The following is a 20,119-nucleotide window of genomic DNA, read 5'->3' as shown; positions in this document are numbered from 1 at the left end:
TTACTAATACAAAACTTGGATAGATGTCTAAGAAAAAGATTATATTTTTAAAATTATATCTTTATATTCTTTTTAATGTAACAAAAATTATATTTGACTGGCTTCATTGTAGAATAATTCAGCTATATTTTTGATTTTTTCATCATCATCCTGCATGTGGATTTCAGCTATTGGAATTAAATCCTGAATCAGTTCAAAAAGCTCATCAGATTGTAATTTATGGAATGCAGAAAGGATTATTGGGAAACATGCATATGCTACTTCAGAAGATTCGCAATAGTTTTTGATATCTTCTGCAATTTGCTCATCAAACCATTCTTCGAAATGGAGATAAGCAATGAAGCAGTTAAATGTACTAACATTACAATTAAAATTAGAAGAACCGTAATATTTCTTCATAAGAGTACAAACTTGTTCATCAATTTCGCCTTCCCACGCATCATGAAGATGTCTTAAACAATTTGATGCAGCACTGATAAAATCTTGTTGGCTTTTTTGTAGATCGAGATCTTCTTTGTCAAGTTCTGTTTCTTCAATCAATTTAATAATGATTTTAGCATAATCTAAAGGAATTGTGACATTTTCAGCAGGAATGTCGCATATAAATTTCCATGTTTCAATGTATTGCTCATGTGTTTTGTTATCTTGAAGATTATAAAATTGTTCCAAAAAATTATTCAAAGAAAACTGCTTAATTTCATCCGATTCGCCATTAATAGATAGGAAATGAAGTGTTGCAATGATTTCTTTTCTTACATTTACATCATTTGAAGTTTCAAAGTAAGGAATAAGATTAATAAATTCATTTTGTGTTTCTGGGCTATTTTTATACATTTCTCGTATAATTACAACACCATAGCCTGACGGAGGAATTTTTTGAATTCGTTCTATAAATCCATTTTGGTAAAAGAATTCAAAATATGCATAATTATATTCAATGAGATCAGATATTATTGCAAGGCAGTCGGAGCAGTTTTCTGCAGGACATGAATGAAAAATTTCGTTCAGTACGCTGATGTTATTCTCTGTATATAATTTTAACTTTTTTGTAGAAGGGAATTTAATAAATGTTGATATAATATGCAAACCTTGGTAGAATAGATTCTGATTTTGCGTACTAATTTCTAATAATGCATTGAAATAACCAACAAAATTAAATTTTGATGCAAAAAATAATTTTTCTTTTGAAGTCATTCCTTGAGAACGCTTATTTACACTTGTAATGAAAGTTTCTTGATCATATTCATGATTAATAAACTTTTCTAGATTGTCTAGGATCATTATTGACAAAGAAAAAGCTTTTCTTGGGGAACGATGAACATTTTTCGAATTGTCCTTGGACGGAATACTAGTGTTGTCATTCTTTTCTTCTTTGTTTGATGTACGCATTCCGTTATACTGAACAAATTAATAAATAAATGAGCTTTATAAGAACAACTGAATGACTATGGCATTAGAATTCGCATACATTTATTAACCCCAATATCATTTGAGCTCATTACTTAAGAAAATTTAATACAAGGTCTATATATTATTCAATTCAGGCTTGCTTCTGCTCAAATTATATTAATACCCAAGAGAAAAATTGAAATTTAGTGTTTTTAAAGCTAGAAAATGAAGTTTATGAAATCAATAAAGTTTTTTAACGATATTAATCATATAAGAGCTTGTTAATAGATACATCTCAGCATATTACTTAGAAATATTTGCATGCAATAACGATTTGCATTAAATTAATTTGTAATCTCGACGTAAAATGGTTAAAGTAAATTGTTTTTTGAAAAATAGCATATCATATGATAATTAATAGAATCTTAAAAGATAAAAATTTTCCTCTCAAAAATTTCATTGAGAATATTGAATGAAAAATTTTAGTTTGAACACTTTATTTGAGATCAAACCGTAAAATTTGAGATAAACCGAATGGTCGAAAATTTCATCATTTTTTCCCAAGTAGTCTTCACTTAGCGTGCTCCCTTATACGCCAAGAAAGTTACCGTTCCAGGTATAGGTTGACCATTACGAGTCAAGTTACGGTCCATACATATACAATTTGAAACATGATCGTATTCATCCAATTTATCAATACAATGTTACTAACCAAGTTTACAAACAATAACCTTTTACTGTGAGATGACTTTACTTATCACGAAGGTTTACAAACGTTTTTAATTTCAAAGTAAAAACAATGTTTACCTTTATTGGGAATGATACAATAGCTTTTCACACAGGTTTTTGTCCATTGATTACAGTCGTACTAAACTTAGAATTAATTTATTCAATAATTACATAATATACACAAAATTCTACCGTATACTAGTTTGTATTAAAATATCATTGAATTTTTAATCACAATTTCTTATAATCAGTTGTTTGGTTAATCCACATTCTGATGTTATTCGATATTGAGGTTTTTCGTGTTATATTTTTAAATTATCTAGAAAACAATTAATTTCTATGTTAGGTTTCCTTGATTATATACTCATTAGGTTCATTTTAGTTCCATGTTCGGTTGTTTATCATTCGTCTGTTGTTGCAAACACAGATCTTACTTAATTCCAGTTTTTATATGAGACAGGTATCGATAAGAACTAGTTACCTATTATTTCTGAGTTATTAATCATGAGAATTATCTATTTTCATCTGTTTTAGGTTTCATTTCAAGATCAAGTTACATGATCAAGCCATTTTCTTTCATTTACATAGTTATTTAGTCTTTTTTGTTACAGGAGGACACAAACAGTTACAAATCATTCTTACAGGAAGAGTTTTTAGTACAAATCAACAACTCATTTTAACAAATTTCAGTCAACACTCTCAACATCCAGGGTCAATTCAACAGTTAGATCAAAAATACAATCAAGTACATTTAGAACAACCAATCAACAAGATCAATTTAGTCAACAAGTTCAAGCATTTTCAGTAAAACAACACAATCAAGACATTGTTTATGGAGCCTTTTTACAATCAAATAACTCAGCCTTTTACATACATTCACACAGTTTTACAGATCAAGAGTATCAATGACAAATCAGCTGCATTTATTACAACCAAACAGATCAAGGAGGTTTCATTTACAACTTACAAATCAAATCATTTCTTCAGGAGGATTTTCAACAATTACAGTTGTCAATTCATATCAATGTTTCAGGAGGAGCTTCAATTACAAATCAATTCATTCAATGATACAACCATTTACATTTAGACCAGTCTTTCATGCCTTTCTTCAATAATACAAAGATTTTATTCAATCTACAATCAAGCCATTGTTTTCTCGAAGTCTTTTTCTGTCACAAGTATCTACAATCAATTAGTTTTCTCTTTTCTGGAAGTCTTTACTTCAATCAACTTACACAATCAATCTTCAAAACAACTCAGCCTTTTACAATCAACAACACACAATTATACAATCAATTACAAGTATCACATTCAGTTCAGGAGGTTCAATTACAGACAATCAGTTGCCTTTATTACAATCAGATACATTTCTTCAGGAGGGTTTTCAACAAACACATATCAATGATTCAGGAGGATTTCTACAAATCTGGAAGTCTTTTTCAATAAACAATCATATGACAAATCAATCAAACAAGCCTTTTACAGTAAGAAGTTCATTTACAATCAATTTCAGATTCAACGAAGCATTTGTTCAATTGTCTTTTATAATCATTTCAACACTCAGGAGGATTTCAGAACATCAACATTCAATCAAATCAGCGAATCAGGAGGATTTCAACATACAAATCAATATCAATAGCATTTTCATGCCTTTTCATTCAATCAAATCAATGTCTTCTCATTGCCTTTTTTGCATTTCATAGCATTTTGTTCAACAAATCAAGTACAGTTTTAGGAGGATCCAACAAACAATCACTGTCTTTTCTCGCATTTATTCAGATACAATCAATTCAAGAATAATTCAAATACAACATCTCACAAAATAGTTTGCCTTTTTAGATATACAATTTCAAATCAAAGTTACACTTAATGATTCAGGAGGATTTACATACATTCATACAACAAATTAACACATTTTCAATCAGTTTCAAACAGGATACAGGAGGATTCAACTGTTCTATCATTCAAAACAATCAATTACAATTCAAAACAATCTACAGATTCAGGAGGATTTTCATAATCAATTCAATCAAACAAAGTTCAATTTCAGGATGTCTTTTCTAGCATTTTTGATTACTTTTCTATCATTGTTCAATTCAGTCAACTACAAATAGATTTAGGAGGGTTTATATCAATGCATTTCACAAGATTTAGGAGGAACTTTTCAAGCAGTTTTTGCCTTTTCAACTACAATTAATTTCAAATCAATTTACAGACAAAGATTCAGGAGGAGATTCAATCAAATGCATGTCTTTACTTGCCTTTATTTACAAACAACTAACATTCAGTCAATATATCAGGAGGAGATACAAGTTTCAAATCCGACTCAGGTCGCATTTATTAACCTTTATTTTACAAACAATTATCAATAAATCAATTTTAAACCAGATTCCAAGAGGATTCAACAACAAACAGATACAATTCAATACATCAATTTGCCTTTTCATGCATTTTCTGCCTTTTGTACAGTCAATTCAACACATTCATAAACAGGTTTTCATTCAGTCGAATACAAATAGATTCAGGAGGATTTCAATCAATCATTATCAACAAATCAACACACGCATTTATAACAAATCATTTCAGGTTTTGCCTTTTCAACTACAATCAATTTCAAGATGTTTCATTTACTAGTCAACACATTTAGCATTTACATGCATTTTCTAGCATTTATTGCCTTTTATTTACAAACAATTAGCAACAATCTGGAGGATCTTCACAAGTATATTTCAGTCGAAGTTTCAGGAGGAGCTTTCACAAACAATCGTTTACACGCAAGACATATCAACAAATTTCAGATTGCATTTTCAAGTTTTCGCAAATATAATTCGTTCGAAGTTTCAGGAGGAGTCATAATCAATCGATGATACAATCATTCAGTTACTTTCATATCATTCAATGTTTCAGTTTTCACAGTTATGAATCAGGAGGTTCATTATTCAAATTCAAAGAGAGATAACTATTCAAGGTCTTTTTCAGGTTCCTTTTACATTGATAGAAGTTTTTTACAGCATTTTGCTCTTTCTTTCTTCTATTAGTTATTGTTATTGAAAGGTTTTTTTATTATATTGTTTCCCACACTTATCAGCTTACTTTCTCTTTCTTTTCTCTCTTTTACTGAAGTCTGGTTTTTCTTGCCTTTGCTCGGCTTTCTTTTTTTCCCTTCCAAAGACTATATTTTTCTCTTTATTCTTTTATTTTGTTTTGTTTTCGACTAAATTACTGGTCTGATTGGCAACACGAAACATAAATGCCTCAAACATTTAGATCCAATCAGACCTCTTTACCTCAAATTTACTATTTTTTTTCTCTTCTTTTTTATTGAAATTCAAAATGATTTCTTACATTTCATTTTGAGTTTTGACATATTAAGTGAAACAGCTTATATATCGTCATAGGAAATCAGTAGCATTGCGAAATTGTGCAATTTCATGATCTTATCGAATGGAATTTTTATTATTCAAAACATGAATATTTCTCGTAGTCTAAATCTCAATAATTCTTCTATAAATCCCATTTTATTGATTGATAATGAAAGATTTCAAAGTTAATTTTCATTTTACAATTCGGTTGAGATTTTCTCAAATATTACGAATTATTTATGCATAAGTTGTAGCAAATATGCATTGGTAATCTTTACACAAGTGGAAATGTTTGGCAATAATTTCGTTTAAGAAATAGACAGGTTGATTCACACGAAACGCTACAAATACAAATCCAAACATCGCTCTTATGATTATGATAAAGTAGTTCTTCCTTAAAAGAGTATTTTTTTTAGAATTCTCCAAATTCTGGGGGAGCGGATTGGAAAATTTACACCTAGAATGAAATCTGGCCATAGATTTGCAAGATGGCATACAGTGGAAAGGTTATAACAATATATTTGACAACTTGTAAAAAAAAAACTAATGGCTAAAATTTGAGGATAGATTAGGATATTCGGGAATGGATTTTTCGCATTCAACTCAATATGAATCCATTAAAATTGGAAATCCGACAAAGAAAGAGTTTATATAGGAATGGATTGAAATTTGGATGAACCGTAAAAATGATGGAGGTTTATAACAAAATATTTTTTATAATAATATTCGCTCTGTATATGGCAATCCTGAACATTGGAAAATTTTATAATGCCCAAACTTCTTCTGAAAATATTTTTTCCATTATCCTCCTCAGTAAAGAATAACTTCAAGATTTAAATGTATATTCTTCCACTCATTGTCTTACAAATGAAACCACTTTTCAAATTGAATTTGTAGAATTAAATTGGATGGCACTTTTTTTTGTGATTTGGAACGATGGATGGTGGGGAATTAAAAATCTCCATCTTCATCAATGAGTCCACTCCAACGGAATATAAGCCCTGGAAAAGCCATAGAAGCGAGGTTATATATAAAGTTGGTGAATTATTGATGCACATCGAAGATTCCATGATAATAAGGACATTTGATTCCTGGGAAAAGTCTCTTAAGGACCTTATGTCGGAAACTGACATCTCAAAACAGATGAATTTCCTTCTCGCGGTATCCGTTTTGCACTTTTTCCAACGAAATATCAATAATATCCGATTATACAGCGATCACATCTATTGTTTGCTGCGATCACCAGTGCAAGATGTTTACTATACAGCTACTGAAGTCTTACATATCATTGCCAATGAAAGTATTGACGGAATTCAGTTATTAGCGAAGCCTGTTGAAAATGCATTCAATTGGATAAAAGAGACCAACAGCTCTCTTCATAAGAACGCTCTTCGGATCTTTATGAAGACGAAACAAATAAATGAGCTGAATATAATTGAAAGAATTGCAGCTTCCTTCAATCATTTCTACGATATTATCGTGTGCGATAACATTGATTTAAGACGCATGGCCAGCCGCATCATCCATTCGGTTCTTTTAACCATTTCTTTCCAATCTACGAATCCATTTTCGAAAATTATGATAGGCAACTTCTTCAACAAGTGCATTCAGATCTTTTCCAACCAGACATCATCCGACGAGCGTCTTCATGGCGCAGTTTTGCTCATAAGATCGATTTACGAATTTCAACCAACGATAATCAACGAAGAAAAGCAAAGAATCACTACCGGCTTTATCGAACTTACAAATAAATCCGAGGACTTCCTTGCTATCGATTCGTACAATCTCTTTCTCGATATTGGAAGAAAAACAGATGCAATTTTTTCTTCTTCATGTTTACAAGCAATCCTCGACAACCTTTTGGAGAAAGTCAGGGAATCGAATGAAACAGAGTCCTACTGCGACATTCTGGTCGAAGCCATCAAAGTTTACGATGAAAGACTTGATCTAAACAAGATTACGGAATTCTGCGTTGAAACTATACTCAATGAAAGCGTCTACAACATTACATGCCAGACATTTAAAGTTCTGGCCACTCTGATCGAAAGAGATCCAGACACAAAATTCGACCACGCTGTTTTCAATCGTATGTCTTTCCCTGACCAGGCAATAAAATGCTTACGACTTATGACAAGAGTTGACCAACCAATAGTTGATAATATCTGCGAAATAGTTAATAAGGGATTATCTTCCTCAAATAGTATCGCGAACACAATACAAGCACTCAAACTAGCAAGAGTATTCGAACTAGATTTGTTTGATACCCCGGATAAGCTATACGATGCTATTTCGCCACTAACTCTTATCGATGACGAAAAATTACAACTCGAAGTCATAAAAACAATAGCTTTGGCGGAAAGTTCAATGTCTAACGAGTTCCTTTTGAACACAGCTTTGTTCGGAAGATACGAAACTGTTCGACAAAAAGCAATTAAGAAATTACCAGCGACACCTGACGTTTCTACAAACCCATTACTATCGCAAATACTTTCTGATCCATCCATGGAGATGAAAAAGGCTGCGATCGACATTATTGCCCATATTTGCGAATATAATGCTTTTTTATTACAAGCGCCGATCTTTTCGTTGGTCGAAGACATCTTCGCGTCAATCTCCTCAGCGAATAATTTATCCAGATCGGTAGAATTGGCTTCTCTTCTCCCGATAATCGCAAATAAATTAACAAATATGATAAAACCATTGACAAATGCGATAATTATTGGATGCATGAGCTGTATCTATCCAGATATGCAGCAAATAGAGCACTCAAACAACGTCTTTGCCTATGAAATTGCGAATGTCCAACAGAAACCACAAGATTTACTGAAAAGAGACGGTTTTCAGTTCATCTCGACCACAGTACAGATGGAACCGACCAAGAATTCCGTGTTCATCCGTATAAATCAGAACAATTTGGACATAAGAGACGGATATCTCCTCCAAACAATCGCCGAATTCGCTCACGACATCACTCCTTTCCTCGATTACGCTCTAATGGTCTTCTATCGGATCTTTACAACGAGGACAAACCACAAATTGTTGACTGTCGCAGCGACATCACTGGCCAAGGTCACTTCCGGCATCGGAAATGGTCTGAACCTCAGACGTTACTGCCCACAGTTCATCCCAGCGCTGACGAAAGTCCTCACAACGACGAAATCTCAAAAAACTGCTATTGCCATTTTGAAATTGCTGGGAACATCCATAGACAACTTTGATAGTAGTGCTATGCACAGTGATGAAATGGACTTGGAATTGTCCGTCGACTTAACGAAAGATTCTTATTACACAGATTTCGTTTTATCCCACCTTTCCAAGTACTTTTCGCATCCTTCCGATGAACTACTTGAAGCTGTCACCCGTATTTTCGAGACTTCCCCACAAGACGCCGCCAAATTTGTCGGCCAAGTCATACAAGTCTTCATTAGAACGATCGAAACCACCAAAGTTCCTCGTCGTTACATATTGTACAGCGAGTTGGAGCAGATTACAGCCTCATGTCCCACTGAAACTGAAGAACATTTGCCATCTCTTACGAAATGCTTACTCCAACATGTATCGGAACAAGGCTGCATGCTTCTCTTGGCATGCCTATCATATACGTTCATGGGTGCTTTCATTCCTTTCTCTCGTTCCCTGTTTTTGGCCGCATTAGGCTGTGTAATTAGGGAAGAAAACGTTGCAGAGACGCTCAAATTCATTGCATTCAGTGTTTGCTACCAGAACCAGCCACTTTCAATGATGTTGGACGCTTGCGAAGACCTGATGAACAACAGATTGACAGATACAAACGCCAGGAAGATCGCGAAGAACCTTTGTATCATTGTACAATCAATGGATTCATCAATGCAACAGGCCAGAATCGCAAGAATTGTCAGAACATTGTATCAAATCATTCCAAAAGATTCTTTCCTTACAACATTGGCATTTTCTCTTGCCATCACCTGCAAAATGACAGAACACGTTGCCAGACAGTTCATTCCTCTATCAGTAGACACATCCAAGCTCTACAAAGCTCTTAGAGAAGGAGTTTTCGACATCAGGGCCACAGATTTCATTGAAATCATCGCGATCAAGTTCTTACCGACACAAATTGCGATTCCTGACCAAGAAAAGACCGTTTCCTTCTTCGATACATGCAAAGCACCACCTGAATTAGGCATGAAAACATGGTTGGAAGATTTATGTTCATATACAATCAAATCTTCACCATCAAATGTCATCAGGAGTTGCTACACATTTGTAGAGACACAAGTATCATTCAAGCGATCATTATTCCCTGTTGCTTTCCTTTCGTGTTGGGCAGTTGCTTCCACTGAATCTCGTAATCATTTCTCAGAAGTTGTTTCTCAAATAGCTTTGCAACAAAACCACATCAACCAAACATTGTTGCAGTTAGCAGAAATTGCTGATAGAGCTTTGAAACCATTTAATGTTCCTTACGATGTTTTAGGACATATAAGTGAATCAAAGCCATTAGCATTATACTTTTTGCAGAAAGCTCATCAAAAAGAGCCGAATAACACAAAAATTGTTGAGAAACTGTTGGGAATGAACAATACAATGGGAAGAAACAAGTCAGCGCAAGGATTATTGGCACAGACATCTACATGGCGTGATAAAGCAAGTTCTGCAAGATGGAATGAATGTTTAGGAGAATGGCAGAAAGCATTAGATTTATATGATGTTTCTCCTGCAACTTTGTCAAGTAGAATTAGATGTAATGCACATTTACATAAATGGGAACAGATCAGACAAATGGAAGATGAGTTCTGGAAGATGTCTCAAACAGATCAGGAAATAAACGCAAGACATTTGGGTTGGGCTTTCTATCATTCAGAAGATTTCAATAAATTGACAAAAATCTTCCATTGTTTCCCACAAGAACCAAGTCACTCAGATATCACTCTAAAGGCTGTTGTTGCATTGAGATTGAACAAATGCAAGGACGCACAAGACTTAGTGGATGTCGGTTTCATGGCTATCGCTAAAAACAGGAAGTTCTTCAATGGTGGAGATGCAAATAGAGCTGCTCATAATTTAAGTACCGCACAGTTGTTGATTGAAATTTCTGAAGCCATTAAATATAAAATCCTCAGAAATTCCAATCAAAAAGAAGTATGGAGCAGAAGATTGAAAGGATTCAAGAGAGATGGAGACACATGGATCAAACTGATACAAATAAGATCATTGATATCTCTTCCTGACTCTGATTTCGGTGTTTACTTGAAGATATTGAGTGTTTTGAGAAGAGAACAAAGATGGGACATAATTGATTCGTATATTGACAAACTCGCGATGAAAGGAGCTCCTCCAGAAATTGTTTTAGCAAGAGCGAAAATAGAATGGAGTAGAGGACAAAGAGAAGAAGCAATTGACTCATTGCGAAGTATATTAAACAGAGACATGTCTCCTAATGTTTCTGCACACGTTCACAGGAAACTCGCTGCTTATTTGTCTCAAGCACATCCTGAAGAAATGCATTCCGTCGCTGATTTGTATAAAGAAGCAACAGAAATCTGCGCAAACGATGCAAGAGGATGGATAGGATGGGCTTATTCAAATAACGCAATTGCACAAAGAGAAATGAGTGAAGATTACGGAATTAACTCTGTTTCAGCTTTCTTGAGAGCAGTAAGTCTTTCTCAGACAGGAAACTTGGAGTATTTGATCTTGATGTTCGCAACTTTCTTCAAGATCCAGGATTCGTCAAAGATATCTGACCAACTCGCTGATGATTTGCAATCATTGAGATCTGAAATGATTGTTCAAGTTGTTCCGCAAATCGCTGTACAAATCGCTCACCAAGATCCGAAAATTAAAGGAATTGTTCATAAAATACTTACGAAATTTGGAAATGACCATTTCCAGTCAATCATGTTCCCTCTTGGAATGTATTCATTCGATGAATCGAAACAAGATCCAAAGGCACAAGCAGCAACAGACATTTTGAACAAACTGCAGAAGAAACACAAAGATGAAGCAAAAGACGCAAAAATCTTTGTCCAAGGAATGTTGGATGCAGCTCTTACTCCTTTCGAAAGATGGGTAATCGCATTGGATGAAGCAGCACAAGCACAAAGAGAAGGGAATACTCAGAAGTTGAGTTCTCTTCTTCAAAAGATGTTCTCTATAATCACACAGAAAAGATCCAGTGATTTGGACAGAAGATTCTACAAATTGCACGGACAAACAATTCAACAAGCTGCAGAATTATTCAAGAAGAACACAGACAAATCGATGTCGCAGATGTGGGATCTTCTCAAGCAGTTGTATCAGAATTGTTTGGACAAAACAAACAAACTAGAAATAGTTTTGTTGCCAAGAGTTAATGAAGAACTCTACACAAAAAGAGATTTCATGATTTCAATCCCTGGAACTTATTCCGTATCAGCGAAATCAGAAAAAATCAAGTACATCGATCCAGGATTGCAAGTCTTAGGAACTCAACAACATCCAAGAGTCTGCAAACTAATCTCAGAAAGCGGAAAAACAGTTAAATTCCTCTTGAAAGGTTCAGAAGATTTGAGACTCGATCAAAGAGTCATGCAGTTCTTCAACCTCGTCAACTCTTTGCTGAGACATGACGTGACAATGAGAGACCACCCTGACGCAGCAATTGTCGAATACGCAATTGTTCCTCTCGCGCCATCAGCAGGTCTAATAAGATGGGTTGAGAACGCTGACACACTTCACCAAATGATTTGCGATATGAGATACGCATACAACACATCGCAAGTCCCTGAATTCGATGTTTTGAATCAATACACTGGCGGTTTGTTCGGCCAATTAACAACTGTCCAGAAATTGGAAGCGTTCCAGAACATTGTTCGCGAGTGCCCTGCAAACGAAGTTAGAGATTTCCTCTGGTACAGGGCGACAAACGCTGAAGAATGGCTGAGAATGCAAGACAATTTCACATTGACAACAGCGTTGATGTCAATGATTGGATACGTCATTGGTTTGGGTGATAGACATCCATCGAATATCATGGTTCAAAGGGATACAGGAAGAGTTATTCACATTGATTTCGGAGACACATTCGAAACAACAATAAACAGAGCAAGTTATCCAGAAAAAGTTCCGTTCAGACTCACAAGAATGATTGTGAATGCTTTGGACGGAGGAAATGTCCAAGGAATGTTCACCGAATTGTGCATATCAACAATGAATGTTCTCAGACAGAACAAGAGTTCATTGGTTGCTCTTCTAGAGATATTCATTCACGAGCCACTTGAAGAATCATCGAATGAAAGATCTGGCCATCTTCCGCCAACAGAAACAATCGCTAGAGTCACTGACAAACTCCAGGGAACTGACATGAACCCGAATAAGTCTCTAGGAGTCGCTGAACAGGTTGAGATACTCATCAAAGAGGCTTCTGACTATACTTTGTATGTTTCTCATTATGCTGGTTGGTGTCCTTATTGGTAATTTATTTTTTATTATTGTTTTTATTTTGTTTATCTTTTTTTGTTTATTTAAAACCTTCTCTTTTATTAATTCTTAACTTTTCTTATTACATTAAGAAATTTTCTTTGATATGCTGCTTAATTAAGTGGAGTTATCCCATCAACACTTTTTGGTATCTTTCATTTTGATATAGGATATTTTTGCTTCGAATTGAAGTGATGTCCGAATTTATAATTTCGTTTCAGTTTCTAAATGCTTCAAAAAGTTTATTATTTATCATTCCCAATTTTTACTTCCAACTGCAATTGAGTACAATAAGAAAAATTGGAATATTAAAATTATAATATTGAAATGAGGTTGGAGAAATTCTTTTTATTCGAAAGAATCCATTCCCTCTGGTTCCAGTTAACAACTTTGTATTTGTAAATTTGATTAATGAATTCGGTTTGCACAATGGATGACCAGATATATAAGAACTCCCTCCACTTCCAGGTGTCGAAGTATAATGGCCAATTTCATGCGAACATGTCCCGCCATAATAACCCGCCCCGGACCCTGCGCCTCCTTCCGCTCCACCTTCACCCCAAATAGTTGCATCCCTACCATCTTCCCCTCTCCCTAAATCATATCCAAAAGTTTTGTTTGCCCCTATCGAGACAAAATGATCCAAATAGCCTTTGGCACTTTTCCCTTCAATTCCACCTGCATTTCCCCCATCATGAAACGACGCCCCTCCACCACCAGCCGATACTAATATTCGATTCTTTAAATCAATGCAATGAATATATACGGTTGTTGCGCCTCCACCTCCAGGTCCCGAAGTATATAGCTTAGATGCATTTCTGAATCCAAGGCCTCCATTTCCCCCGCCTCCGCAGCCCCCTTTTTTAAGAGTGTTGGATTTATCGTTATCCTGTCCAGCACCACCAACTAGTGCATAGAAGACTTCTTGACTAGTTAAATATAGAAAAACCGATGTGAAACCTCCAAGGCCACCTTTATAATTAGCATGAGGGAAATCTCCTCCTGACCAGCCCCAAGCTTCAAAAATATATTTTCCTCTTGGTAAAGATATTTTATAAGGCTGGCAATCTTCTCTAAATGCAAATTCAAGATAATCTAAAATTGATAATCATTTTTTTCTTACTTGAAATAAATAAAGTATATCGATCGTATATTCTTTGCTTACAAGTTCTGTATTGTTTGGCTATATTCTGATAGGATTATTGTTCGGTGTCACTTTTCAAAAATTGCTCAACGAAGATGATGAGGACAAAGTTATTGAAATTCAGTTAACAATGGTTATAATAAAGATGCAAAACGACATTCAAACTGCCCAACAACATATGAAATAATATTAACATTGCTTGTTCGAAGAATTGATGTCAAATTTTGGACTTTCTTTGGAACTCCACTCCCCGCCATTATATGATGCTAACATTGAACTCAACTAATGCTCAATTAAGGCGGAAGAATAACATAAAAAAGTTATTCAAAATAAATAGTATATATTTGACATTGTTATTGACGAACATATCATATTTTAATAGAACACATGGTAAGAACACAAAATATTTCATATCTTTATTCAAATCGATAATTTTACTCTTTGTTCCCTTGAATCTCAGGTACTAATTTCTTAACCAGTATTTTAAAATGAACAACCACCATATGTGCCACATTGGCTATTTCTAGTAGTTTGAGATAAAATAAATTCTTTTCCCATTAATAAACTCGATAAAGCATAAATTTCATCTTAACTACTAAAGGTGATTGAACTTTTCTGCTTAAAAAGTACATTTCAGATTGATTTTCAGACGCCTGCCATATCTTTCCATTTTTCAATGGTTAATTGAAAAATCTTTAATTTAAATCCTTAACACAATTAGAAATTATTATTTTATTACATTCATAAAATTTTTTTGCAAACTCTCACAATTTTTCAATAAGTTTAGAAACTCAGATTTTTTATAATCATGATAATATTTGTGATTTGTGTTTATTCTCTCTTGATTAAAATGTTTACCTCTCAAATTATTTTGATATTCAATTGCCATTTTTTTCAATATGATTTTTTTCTCTTTTCTCCTTACATACTAAAGCATATACTCAATCAGAGTTCGGATTCACAGGAACCGATACAGTACAAGTTCAGGAATGTGATTCGTTCGAGATTATCAAGGTTGTACCAAAACCTACAAATGTCAAACACATCAAAGAAGCAAAAATAGTCGATCCACCTATTCCTGATGATGCATATTCATGGCCTGGACATCCAGCAACTGCTACGATTGCTGATATGGATAAAGAACGCAATTTTATTTATTCACATTTCGAAGGAAAAACAGACTTGACCCAAGATCAATGTTACTATCATCCAGCCGGAATCAAACAATTCTATGGAGATGAACAATTGATAAATAATGCACCTCGCTACAAGATTAGAGTTTACATAAATACAAGATATACTGATAGACACTGGACGGCAATCTACGCTCCACCAGGAGAACTAATTACAATCGAAGTTCCACCAAACGCTGTTGGAAAGATTGGTGTTTGCTTCAATCATCATATCAATGATGACTCAGGCTATAGAACTCGTATGAGGACCCTCAAATCCTCAACCACTCTCAATAGAGAAGTTAATAACGTTAGCTGGCCATTCGGTGGCGCTATTACAATTACGAGCGGAATTGACAGATTCAACCAAGGACTTGAAGTTACGATAACAGGAGGTATCCGTATGCCATATTTCAGGTACGGCTACACTACAGACCAAGAATGGGAAGAAGAACTAAGTTTATTACCAGGACCATTAGCAAATATCGACATGGGCAATGCCATTGCTCAACTTCCAAGTAGACAGATCAGAGGTAAAGTCAAATTGAATGACGCTTGCGCGTTCTGGCGTTCAGCATCCCGTAATTTGTTTTCTGTCAATGAAATCAACGGCGGACCACGTAGAGATGACGGCAGAATCAAGCATCCAACACAATGGACATTTGATACATATGTTCCATTCGGAGAGGCAGCGACTGCCTACGGTGGAAACAGAATTATTTTCCCACCACATTGGTCTGAAGGCATTGTCAACTACGACTCCGCCAAATGGGGTTGCTGGGGCCAATTGCACGAGTACGGACACAATTTCCAGTACGGATGGGGCTGGCCATCATTTAGAGATTACATCGAAGTTACAAACAACGTTTTGAACTTGATTTCATACTCCAAACTAACAATGGTTGATTCCAGGAGACAGATGACAATGGGAAGAAACTACATTGTTGGTCCACAAAATGGAGGTCATGGAGAAACAACACACCAATTCTCTCTTATTCAGAGAAATGATTTGTTCTCATTTTACGCTAATTTCATTTATTTCTTTGGAACTGACAAATTCAGAAAATTCTTGCATGCACATAGATGGGATAAATTGTACAGTAGAAATGAATTCCCTTATATCTCACAGTTCTTATTAACTGCATGCGATATGTACAAACGTGATTTCAGAGATTATTTCAAGTCATTTGACAAAGTTTTTAATTATTCAGATCCTAACATCATTTCTCCAAGAGTTGATGAAATTCTCAACCAAAAGAATTATAAGAAATTCAATCCACTTGCAATTATATATCAAACAGGATATATAGTTGATGGAGAAGAATTCCAAACAGCCAAACCTTTCGAAATTCCTGCAAGATCTCCTTACATTTTCGAATTCTTAAGAAATTCAAGAAATAGAGGAGCTATGTTTGTATTAAGGGTGCACACGAGAGGATCATGTAAACTTCAGAATTTAGAATCTTATTTTTAGGCATTATCTTGGCTACCTATTTAGGCTCGAAAAGCAAAAAATATCAAAAAATACAACTTGACTCCATTATGACCCTTTCATGGAGGTAGTTTTTATCCGCTAGTATTTTCCCTTTGAATCTCTTTACAATTCGAAATCAAATTCAAAACTCAGTAGAAGAAAGGAAGAATCGACTTACTACGGTTGTAATACGAATAAATACATATATTTAATTATTTTTATTTACATAATAATTGTTTGAAGCTCATATTCCAACAAATTTTTAAATAAAAACATTAAAATGTTGAAAATGTTCATATATTTTAATAGGGTTTTGGCACTTTATTGAGGAATTACTACATACATAGTCGAACTGAACTTGATATTTTGAAATTTAAATTATTTATCAAAATTAAAATTTAACTTGAAATTTATAATTATTTAGTCATATTTTGCATAATTCTAAGTAGATTTTGTAAAAAATCAAGAAAGAAAAATTTTAACGTGCTTTATTTTTTCTTTTTTATAATAATACATATTATTATATAATTAACATATTCATAATGTTTCACCCTTTCAAAAATATAATCCTCCTCCTCTCAAATAAACGTACATACGGGTGGCCTCTTTTTTCAAAAAATTAAAATTTGAAATTTTGGGCTCAAATATTAGAGATTTTTTCAACCTTCAACGATATATGTTGTCTATATCAGACCTCCTTTCTTTTTGATACTTAACATTGTTCCTAAATCTTAGCCGTTAAGGCTGTTCTGAAAATATTTTTTTTTCGAAAAAATTCGAAAAAAATTCTTAAAATTCAAAAATCCCTTAATTCCTGAGGATTTTGGAAAAAAGTTTTTACATGAACATGTGTATATTATATGAAGTATATTGATAAGGTAAAAATCAAATTTTATTGCATATTCATCGAGAAAATAAACTAACGAATCCCTCAAAATTGAGAGGGTAATCCTCCTCCTCTCAAATAAACGTACATACGGGTGCACCCTTAAACAAAATTGATACTACTGGAACAGTTGGCACACTAACACAAATAGGAAATGCAGCAAAGTATACGCCTCCAGAAGATCAATCAATTATTGACAGATTTGTTGTTAAATATTCTAATTTTAACGAAGACAACGATGATGTTCACATAGTTGTTAAAGTTAAGCAAATATTTGATGGTGCAAGAGTTATGTACTATTCAGGAGTTGGCGTATTTACTAATCAAGTACTCGCTTATAAAGCTGCAATAGCAAGAAATATTGCTCGTAGTGCTCCTTATACATTAATTGAAAGGAGTGGAATTATTGTTCCAACATTTAGTACTGATCAACAAGAGTGTGAATGGTTTGCACATGTAGATGGAATGTTTGTTCCAAAAGAATCAGGTAAATACAAATTCATCATGTACTGCGATGACCAAGGAATGTTTTATTTGTCTGAAAATCCATTACATGGAAATCCAGATGATGATAGTCAATATTTGTTAAATAAGAAAGATAAATACACAGTATTAAATGAAACACAAGAAGCAACACCAATTAATCTTGTAGCAAACAAAAAGTATTACTACAGATTTACAATATTCAACAAACAAGGAACAGGTGGCGGAAGAATTGCTTATGTTTTCAATGATGAAACAGTAATTACACACATACAAACAGACTGTTTGTTCCAGACAAATTGCGGACCAGAAGATGTTGACAGAGCTCCATTTAAACCAATAATAGAAAACGATCCTTGCCTTGGTATTTACTACGACGACAGATCTATTAAACAAACTACAAAGGACACTTGGAAAGTTACTAATTCACCACATGTAAGAAATTCAAGATCGAATTTGTCACAGTTATTATTTAACAAAGCTTATGGAAATGAAGATACTGCTTGTGATGGAAGTTATCCACATACTTATTCAGTTGATTTTGGAGAGCCAGTTTCATTTGATCAGTTGTATATTCCTACAAGAAGAGATAATTTAATGACATCAAATGTTGTTGTAAGTTGCGATTCGAATCAAATTTTGGAGTCTAGTTTTACAACAGAAAATCCTTTGTTGCAATTTGATGGAATACAAACATGTACTACTCTTGACATAAAAGTATTAGATAATACAAGAGGAACATGGTCATCATTAGTTGAAATTGAACCAAGATTATTAAGTTCTACTTCTAGAAACATTATCCCTGCAACTCATACTAAACTGAGATTAGTTGGAAGAGGAGAGTTAACAAGAAAGGGAATGTATTATAATGGAAAAGGTTTCCATGTAAAGAAATCATCAATGTTGCGATTGAAGTTGAAATTAAATGAAACAGGAGATTCATTTGCAATTATTGGTGATAAATTCGAAAGAGGAGGAAGATTCAAAGTTTATATCGATGGACATTTGGATCAGGTTGTTGATACTAATGTAATTACTCCTGAAGAAAAGAGTAAAATGGCTGCAAGAAGAATTTATCAAACAATTCTTTACGGAAAGAGAAATTTGCAGACACAATCTGAACATTTAATTGTCTTGAAAGTTGTAAGAGGAGAAATTGGAATTGCTGGTTTCTTGGCTGATGGAAATTTGATTGAATTACCTTCAGAAGAAATAGCGAAACAAGGAGTTGTTGAAGGTGATGAAGAGGAAGAATTACCTGGAAATGATGAAGAAGAAAATACAGAAGAAGAAATAGTTGTTTCTGGAGATGATGATACAAATGATGATGATGATCATCAACCAAGTGAAGGCGGCACACAAATTCTTGGCGTTGAAAATGGTGGAGAAACAGGCAACGCAACTGAAGGATCAGAGAAATTCCAATCAGAAACAGAAGATCAAAAGAGACAAAGACAGGAAGAAGAAGAAAGAAAGAGACAAGAAGAACTTCAAAGAGTTAAAGAAGAAGCTGAAAGAATTGCAAGAGAAGAAGCAGAAAGACTCAGAAAAGAGGAAGAAGAAAGAAAAAGACAAGAAGAAGAGGAAAAGAAGAGACAAGAAGAGGAAGAAAAGAAGAGGCAAGAAGAAGAGGAAAAGAAGAGACGAGAGGAAGAAGAAAAGAAGAGATTAGAAGAGGAAGAAAGGAAGAAGAGAGAAGAAGAAGCGAAGAAGAATCAATCAAGTAGTTCTACACCTCCAGATAATGATAATATTCCAACTGCTTCAGCTGTTCCTAATCCAGAAGATTCTAATGACAATCAGAGCAAGAAGAAAGTAATAATTGCTTCAAGTGCTGCTGCAGTAGTTGTTGTTTTGGTTGTTGTTGCAGTTGTTGCTGCAATTTTCATTACAAAGTCACTCAAACACAAAAATTACAAATCCGAATCAGATGATGAAGGTGGATTTGATGTATAATCCAATATTTTTATGTTTTTTTAGTTTGTAAAAAAAGCATTTTTTTTAATTTTTATTTTCAAACAATTAAATATACAAAACAAATTT

The 20,119-nt window shown here is 34.0% G+C and overlaps 4 protein-coding genes across 4 annotated transcripts, besides 1 other annotated feature; 3 read left to right on the top strand and 1 right to left on the bottom strand.

Annotated features, from left to right (window-relative positions):
- Positions 1–87: 87 nt before the first annotated feature.
- On the bottom strand, positions 88–1,389 carry TVAGG3_0047230 (armadillo (ARM) repeat-containing protein family; the record flags this gene model as incomplete). The annotated part of the gene is made up of 1 exon (XM_001313083.1): positions 88–1,389. One exon carries the CDS (start codon positions 1,387–1,389, stop codon positions 88–90), a length of 1,302 nt encoding a protein of 433 aa, XP_001313084.1.
- A 4,973-nt stretch (positions 1,390–6,362) lies between these two features.
- On the top strand, positions 6,363–12,977 carry TVAGG3_0047220 (ataxia telangiectasia mutated (ATM) -related family; the record flags this gene model as incomplete). The annotated part of the gene is made up of 1 exon (XM_001313082.1): positions 6,417–12,914. The coding sequence occupies one exon, from the start codon at positions 6,417–6,419 to the stop codon at positions 12,912–12,914; it is 6,498 nt and encodes a 2,165-aa protein (XP_001313083.1).
- A 2,215-nt stretch (positions 12,978–15,192) lies between these two features.
- TVAGG3_0047210 (M60 like 2 family) lies at positions 15,193–16,707 on the top strand (the record flags this gene model as incomplete). The annotated part of the gene is made up of 1 exon (XM_001313081.1): positions 15,193–16,707. One exon carries the CDS (start codon positions 15,193–15,195, stop codon positions 16,705–16,707), a length of 1,515 nt encoding a protein of 504 aa, XP_001313082.1.
- Positions 16,655–17,695: a mobile genetic element.
- Positions 17,696–17,884: 189 nt separating this feature from the next.
- Positions 17,885–20,032, top strand: TVAGG3_0047190 (protein CBG20215-related family; the record flags this gene model as incomplete). Its single annotated transcript, XM_001313080.2, has 1 exon — positions 17,885–20,032. The coding sequence occupies one exon, from the start codon at positions 17,885–17,887 to the stop codon at positions 20,030–20,032; it is 2,148 nt and encodes a 715-aa protein (XP_001313081.1).
- Positions 20,033–20,119: the final 87 nt, after the last annotated feature.

This window comes from Trichomonas vaginalis, chromosome IV (genome assembly GCF_026262505.1).
Source record: "Trichomonas vaginalis G3 chromosome IV, whole genome shotgun sequence".
Lineage (NCBI taxonomy): Eukaryota > Parabasalia > Trichomonadida > Trichomonadidae > Trichomonas > Trichomonas vaginalis.
Note: the sequence above shows the minus strand (reverse complement) of the source record. Positions and strands in the feature narration are given on the sequence as shown.